Source organism: Phoxinus phoxinus (genome assembly GCF_949152265.1).
Source record: "Phoxinus phoxinus genome assembly, chromosome: 25".
NCBI classification, from domain to species: domain Eukaryota; kingdom Metazoa; phylum Chordata; class Actinopteri; order Cypriniformes; family Leuciscidae; genus Phoxinus; species Phoxinus phoxinus.
Window position 1 is genome coordinate 6,831,661 of NC_136900.1, and position 8,616 is coordinate 6,840,276.

The window sequence follows — 8,616 nt, forward strand, 5'->3', positions numbered from 1 at the left end:
AAATGAGCTCAATGTTAAAATTGACCGGAGTTCTCCTTTAAGTACTGAGTAATATTAAGCAACTACATGTATTTACTGGATAGGATTAGGATTTGGTTGAGGGTTAGTTGCATAATTGTCCCAGTTTGATATGTATCAGCCTGCAGGTGAAATCCAAGTCATTATTTCAATTATTAACAATAAGCAGTGTCATATATATATATATATATATATATATATATATATATATATATATATATATATATATATATATATATAAATACATGAATGAGGAGACACAAGGCAAACTGACTTCTTTGAGTTGGTTTGACAGGGCTGAAAACTCAGTTTGGGTTCAACACTGAGCTAAAATCGCTTCATTTAGACTCAGACAAGAAATCTTTGTCCCACTATAAAAGCCCATATAGTGTCTTTGTAAAGAGACGGATTCCTCCACATCCGCAGGGACGTTTGATCACCCGTCGAGCAGGGAAAACGTGTCTTCCCAAGCTGGAAATCAACCAGAAACACTGACGTATGCATAAATAGAGCAGATTTATTTATAAAAACATTTCCACAAAATATATTTGTTAAATCACTTATGTACACTACTAATAAAAAATGGACAAGTGCATTGAAAAAAAAAAAATCTGCCATGTATGGTTTCACAGGAAGAACTACATCTAAACCAAACATTTGTGATAAATACAGATCGACAGATCAAATCTTCTCCAGTGTTAAAAACAACTTTGACCTATAACGGAATGGTTATCATTACAACAAACTAACAGTGTTCATTGTCACAAAGAGGCTTACAAAAAAATATATCTTCATCTTTAACAATACAAAAAAAATATTGTACAAATTTCAACGTAGGTCCTTAAGCAGACCTGGTAACCCAGAAAGCAACATATGTGATCCGGCCCACATCTGGAACACACAGCCCAGATGTGTGCCGGATCTGGACCGACTCTGTGTTGCTGTCTGGGAATAATCAATATTCCCATTAACTTGACATTCATGGAATTGACTAGGGGAGTTTGTTCGATCAAAAATAACATAACAGGACATAAAGAGCATATGCCTCTGCATATTATGCCCACAATTGCACTTATGAAATGTGTTCATTCAGCAGTCTTTTTGTATTGTATTGTAGAAGCTCATGGACCCCACTGGGGTTTGAACCTACAGCCTTTTCCAGATTAACCACTAAGCCACGGCACTGCCCGCTGAGCCAGCAATCTGTGAAGTTTAGGCTGTTTTGAAACACTGTGCTTGGTTTCAATCTGGTCATCTCGGACCAGCAACAATCCACCATCATAGCTTAAAGCGGTCAACAGACCAGCAAGAAACTAGCAGCCATGTTCCAAAATACATAGGCATGTTTTCCAGCAGTCGCGAGAAGAAGTTCCCTTGGAAAGTTTGAGTGCAGGATGGTCAAATCTCATCAGTAGCGATCAAACCAAGTGGTGAAGTCCAGCAGCTCTTGGTCCTCGGAGCTGAGGTGCTCGTAACTCCCTTCATCGGACGAATAGGACGAGTGCGGCGACTCTGGGTCTGCGGAGTACGAGTTCGAGAGCGTCGGCGACGGAACGCCGCACTGGAACGCGGCAGAGATCGCGTCGTGCTCGTCTAGCAGCTGCTGCAACGCGCGGATGTACTCCACCGCCGAGCGCAGCGTTTCCACTTTACTCATCTTCTTATTGGCCGCGCCGTTAGGGACGTGTTGACGCAACGTCTGGAATCCCATGTTGACCTGTTTGACGCGGTTCCTCTCGCGTTCGTTGCGTCGCGCCACTGCGACGGGCTGCTGCTGCGGGATGGTGTACCCCAGCCCGTTGAACGTGAGTCTCCGCTTGCAGCGCAGGAGTTCCGGTGAGCTCGAGCGCTGTCTTTTCAGCACCTTCAACTTGGTTTGACTCGGGAGCGCGCACTCTTGCAGGGTGATGGACGCGTTGCATGCACTTTGCGCCAGTTGCGTTGCAGTATTCATCTCTTTTGGTAAGTCTAGTGTAACAAGAAATCCACTATCACTGTCACACAAAAACGTGGCGACGCACGACTCTCGTGCCTTTCGCGTGGTTGTTCTGGAGTATTGTGGTCCGAGTCTCGCTGTCCCTCGTATCTGATTCAAACTTTGGCAGCCCTCTGCTTTTTCAACACGCGTCCGACACCCCACCCCCTTTGAAGACGCACGCTTCTTGCGCGGGACTCCGCCCCCGCCGGGTGACGCTCCGCGAGCCGGGCGCGTGGCTCCGCGAGCTCAATAAACAATCGGACGCTTTCACTGCGCCAGCACGCGCTGTGTGCTCATTTACATCCCAATATCTGCAGCCTCAAAGCCTATTGGTGGATTCAAACGCTTTTAAACTGAATGACAGAGACCACAAAATGTGCTGAATAAAAGGTGAATGGCTTTATAGATGCTTTTGAAAAGAAACTAAAATTCTTTGAAAGCGTTCAGTTTAGATTTGTCCTCTTGTGGTCTGCTACATTCAATACACATTCACTTACAAAAATACCAACATACAGAAATCAAATGTAATAAGATATAGACTATGAATTGGGCTGCATGTAAAAGGATTGTGATTATCAGCGGAATGCAACAATCTGAGATCACTAATGAAAATGCATGCTATTGACTTTGATTCATAATATATATATAAAAAAACAATAAAAAAACAGCATGTATTCAAAATTCAGCCCTTATATTTAATGACACCAGTAGCTGCTCAATTGCGTTAGTTTTATGATTTGAATTCCAAAGAGAAAGAAAGTCTGAGTTCACACGGTCAGTCACAAATTTGCAAATTGACTTACATTTGAATAGTGACCCAGCAAAAGATTAGTAATTTTATCATTACATTTTTTTTTTTTTTTTTTTTTAATCCAATCTTTTACAGAATAAAAAATGCTTTTTAACAGTGTGGTCTCAGACCTTTGGAATTTACTGTACATTATATATATATATATATATATATATATATATATATATATATATATATATATATATATATATATATTATATTATAAAATATTTATTTATGACACAAACGGGCACGAGAGACTGAAACGTCATCAGCCCCTGCACGTGTCTTTCTGAATGAAAAGTAATTTGTGGAGTTTTATTGTTTATCTGATTCTTTAGCACAGGTCTCGCTATTTTCTATTCTATTTTTAAAAATATACCCATATACTAGGCCTATTGAAAGTGAATCTAAGCCTATACATTTTAATAACAGCCTAAAGTCATAACAAATGAAGACAAGTTCCACAGACCCGACAGTCTGTTGTTTTATTTGCTCATCTAACACCTCCATTAGCGCTGTTATGTTACTGGTACTCCTACAGTAGCCTACCTAAATATTGGTGTGTTTGCAGAAATCTGACTCCCTCTAGTGGTAAAAAGAGGTGCTGCTTTCCAAAACATTGCTTTAAAAGTCTTGCTAGGATTGTATTTTGCTCCATATCCTGATAATTCATCAACTATAAAATGAATCGCTAACACAACAATGCACAATAAAGTAGTTTGTTGTGCATTGGTTTAACTAACAATGGACATACTTACTGTTTTTGTTCATTTTAATGTTAATTTATAAACACACACACACACACACACACACACACACACACACACACACACACACACACACACACACACTCTCATGTATTTCAGAAACGGCTGATCTGGGATTTTCGTGCACAACCATATCCAGGTAGCGGCAGTTCTGTCGGAGAACATGCCTTGTGGATCCCAGAGGTCAGAGGAGAATGGTCAGACTGGTCCAGCTGGTAGAAAGACAGCAGTAACTCAAATAACCAGTCGTTACAACCGAGGTCTGCAGAAGAGCATCTCTGAACACACAACACGTCCAACCTTGCAGCAGAAGACACACCGATGACACTCCTGTCCTACATCATTTATTCGCCACAACCTGTTGCTGACCATGTCAATCCTTTAATGACCACAGTTTCCCCATCTTTGCTTCCAGCAGTATAACACACCGTCACAAAGCTCAAATCATGGTTTCTTGAACATGACTGCAGAGTTCACTGCCATCAAAGCCACCAAATAACTGAAGTTTTTGACATTTAACTAATTATTAACATTAGGTAATTAACTATTAACTAATGTTAATAACACAGGCTAATGTTAATTCATACAAATCTAAATGTTAAACTCAACTCAACTCAACTTTATTTATAGAGCACTTTCAACACCACAAGTGGAACCAAAGTGCTGTACAGAAAATATAAAAGAGATAAATAAAAACAAGAACATACAAACAATGCAAACATACACAGTTTACAAAGCCTTTTCATATGCTTGAGAAAACAAATATGTTTTAAGCGCACTCTGAAAAACACCCAAAGAAGGAGAAGATTTTACAGAAAGAGGAAGGTCATTCCAGAGCCTAGGAGCTGCAACAGAAAAAGCTTGATCACCTTTACATTTCAAACGAGATCGTGGAACCATGAGGAGCAATTGATCATTTGAACGCAGAGATCTACTGGATTGACAGCGACTGATTAAATCAGTAACGTTCTCTGGTACTAGGCCATGCAGAGACTTAAAAACATACAACAATGCTTTGTAATGGATTCTATATCGTATCGGTAACCAATGTAGTTTCATTAATACCGGAGTAATATGCTCTCTCTTCTTAATACCTGTTGAACAAGCTGCAGACGGGAGAGAGAGGCCTGACTCACACCCAGATACAACACGTTACAGTAGTCCAAGCGGGATGACACGAAGGCATGAACAACCTTCTCCATGTCTTCAAAAGAGAGGATAGACTTCAATTTAGATATTGATCTTAAATGGAAAAAACTATTCTTAACAACAGCATTGATTTGCCGGTCAAATTTAAGCTCAGAGTCAAAAATGACACCAAGATTTCTTACGCTAGACAGTTTTTTCCCAGTAAACAATCCCAGGCAGTCATCATCCACACACCCCTTATTTCCAAATAAGATCCTCAGTCTTATCCTCATTTAATTGGAGAAAGTTAGTCGCCAGCCAGCACCTAACCTCAGTCAAGCATGCATGCAGGGACTGAATGACACATTTATGCCCATGTTTCAGTGGTAAATAAATTTGAGAATCATCCCCATACAGATGATACTGAATCCCAAATTTCTCAAATATAGATCCCAGAGGGAGCATATAGAGTGAAAATAAACTTGGTCCCAGTATAGAGCCCTGCGGAACCCCCCACACAAGAGGGGCTCTAAATATGTAAAACTCTAATATGTAGAAGTTAACATTGTATTAGGTGCTGTAAAAAGTGTTGTTAATCATTATATCATGATACCTAAAGCATTAGCTAATGATAGATTTGCCGGTTGCCAACAGGACTTGCCTGACTGCATTGTGCCAGGTGTAAAGTTTGGTGGAGGGGGGTTATGGTGTGGGGTTGTTTTTCAGAGGTTGGCCCCTTAAGTTCCAGTGAAAGAAACTCTAAATGCTTCAGCATACCAAGACATTTTTGACAATTGACCGTTCGCAAAGACCCGCCCCCCTTAGTTACTGTCGCTATGCCGGACAAGCTACGCCTCTCTCACGCCACACCATGATCTCACGCAATGAAAAACACATCGCGGAGCAGAGACGACACTGACAACACGCCGACAGACAGGACAGACCAGGTTACTTTTGGGTTACTTTTGATATTAAACAAAGTCTCACCTTTCAAATTTGGTAATTTTTTTAAAGAAATTTCAACAATAAATACATTTTTGTGGCTCTTTAATGTGTCTGACAGATCGCTGTGTCGCATCAGTTAAAGCTGCTCGTGAACCGATCATCTCTTCCTTCTAGTTCATTTATAGCATCAAATAAACATGAATGAACATCAGAAGGAATGTTGTTTTAACCGCGGAAAGGCGTCAGTACTCCGCTTCTCAAGTTCAAATCCTCCCATGTTAATCTACTAACTCTCCTGACTGCTTTGTCGGACAAAATGGCGGAAGGCGAAGTATGATTGGCCAGATCACCTGTCAATCAAGCTCTCTGCGAAGGGTCAATTTAATGCTCCCAACTTTGTGGGAACAGTTTGAGGACGGCCCCTTAATGTTCCAAACATGACTCCATAAAGAAGGTCCATAAAGACATGGATGAGCGAGTTTGTTGTGGAGGAACTTGACTGGCCTGCACAGAGTCCTGACCTCAACCCGATGAATTAGAGCGGAGACTGCGAGCCAGGCCTTCTCGTCCAACATCAATGCCTGACCTTACAACTGCGCTTCCAGAAGAATGGTTAAAAATTCCCATAAACACACTCCTAAACCTTGTGGAAAGCCGTCCCAGAAGAGTTGAAGCTGTTATAGCTCCAACTCCAGATTAAACCCTACGGATTAAGAATGGGATGTCATTAAAGTTCATGTACATGTAAAGGCAGACGTCCCAAAACTTTAGGCAATACAACGGCTGGGTTTGTCCATATTTGACCCAAAATTGGGTTAAAACAACCCAGCATTTTTTAGAATGTGGATAGATAGATAGATAGATAGATAGATAGATAGATAGATAGATAGATAGATAGATAGATAGATAGATAGATAGATAGATAGATAGATAGATAGATAGATAGATAGATAGATAGATAGATAGATAGATAGATAGATAGATAGATAGATAGATAGATACTAAATAGTAATGTACTTTTCTATTGTGTAGGAGTTTTATCACCAGCAGAGGGCAGAAGATGATCATTGGAAGACCTTCAGTCACCAGTCTATTAATGCAACAATGACCATAACTTGATAAAGTCAAAACTGTGCATCTGGTAAAATGTACATTTACAAAAATAGTCAAGTAGTTTTAGAATAATGGGATAAAAAGTGGTATGCAACTACTTTGGTGGTGATAGATCACACAGTTTTGTCAATGGAGTTCTGAATAAATAGGTTTTTATTTCCACGCAGTCGCAGGTGTCTGACACTTTCTCTCTGTTTTTCATGAAATCGCCCAAAAAAGGGAAATGAAAACACTATATTGCTTGATGTAGGCGAGGAGCACCCTGTCAGCTGACCGTGGTCAAGAGACTTTAGCATCGGGGAAACAACCAAACACCGGAGGAAAGCTCTTCCTAGGAGTCTGTAGAGAGAAGTGCACCCTTACTCTGAGATTCAATTCCTTTTTCCACTGCTAAACAACACACACATGCGCTCCGAACTGCAAGGGAAAGTGCAGTGAACGTGCAATATTAATAACCGCACTGTATAGTTTTCTCAGGTTCCTCACTTACAAATAAATGAGCATAGTGTGCAGAAAAACACCTGTCCAAGAAACTATACTGGGTCTCATGACATCTTACACCATTACATTCTACTGGGACCAAAGGTTGCAATTTATTCACTGTATTCAATAAAATAAAACAGAATATTGTATTTAGAGGTAAGTAATCAGACTTTAATGTCTTTAATGTTGAGCATTTTAAATGAGTAGCATAACCATCTGTCCAAAAGGATTTGGAAATAGCACGAAAAATATACTTTCACATTGTGTCATCGTTTATTCTCCATTATGTCATTCGTCCAAACGTGTATGACTCTTTTTTCAGTGGAACAACAAAGAAGATATTTAAAAAATGTGTCCATACAATGACATTTTTGCGGTCAAAATGGCCCAAACAACAGTAAACAGAGCAAATAATAGTTTTATTATATTGAAATTGTGACTATTATTATTTAACACATATTATGGGGTAACAGTAAAGTTAATATCAACTAAATAGGTGTGTGACAAAGGTAAAACTAAGGTAAGTCAAGGCCTGAGGCATATTTGTCTGCATGTTTTCAGGTAAATCACTGTCTGACTCACACGTCAGAGAAGGGTGCGCGTAACAAAAGAAATTCCATTGTAATCTGAGTGGTGCTAGTTATATATAGTACATCATACTGTTTAAAGTTCAGATCAACACGATCTGTTTGAACTCTGTACTTTTACAGTTATGTACACAATAGCTTAAGTAGCCGTACATGTTGATAACACATTACAGTCACAATAAACAAGGCCTTTGTGTCAAAATATAATTTAGCACTGTGCAGCATTGAGCAATCACAAAGAAAGTTGTTTTGAATGTTAAATTGATATGCAAGTACATACAAATTCAAAAATAGTGTTCAGTTTCAATCACATCACAGAACATTTGAACTATTTTAATATACTTTAAAATAAAATGTATTCCTGTGATGGCAAAGTTTACACTTTCCAGTCTTGAGTGTCATTTATTATTCTTATTATCACGGTTGTGCTGCTTATTATTTTTCACAAGGTATTTTGAATGAGTAATACTATCTAGACCATAGATAACACAATGGCATAATAAATGCCAGTTAGGTCTATTTTATTTTAAAACATCACTTTGTCTTTATAATATCACACTTACTTAGTGTCATCACATTTTGGTTTAGCTTACTTGGCATCCAAAAAAGTTTGAATACCCCTAGAGTAAAATAGAAATGGTCGTGGAAAACCCACGCTAACAAACGCTCATTTATTTGTAAAGCCAAGAGGTGTCATCACCACCATATCAGCCTTCACCTTAAACGGATATGATGATGATGCAAGAACACGAAATATTGCCTAGTCAGTTTTATTTTCAGTTATATCTCGCTTTCTCTTGAAAC

The 8,616-nt window shown here is 39.2% G+C and overlaps 1 protein-coding gene across 1 annotated transcript; it reads right to left on the reverse strand.

Moving 5' to 3' along the window:
• Positions 1-522: 522 nt before the first annotated feature.
• On the reverse strand, positions 523-2,100 carry LOC306993955 (achaete-scute homolog 1b-like). Its single transcript, XM_079604173.1, has one exon. The coding sequence runs from the start codon at positions 1,970-1,972 to the stop codon at positions 1,427-1,429; it is 546 nt and encodes a 181-aa protein (XP_079460299.1). The 5' UTR covers positions 1,973-2,100; the 3' UTR covers positions 523-1,426.
• Between the last annotated feature and the right edge of the window lie 6,516 nt (positions 2,101-8,616).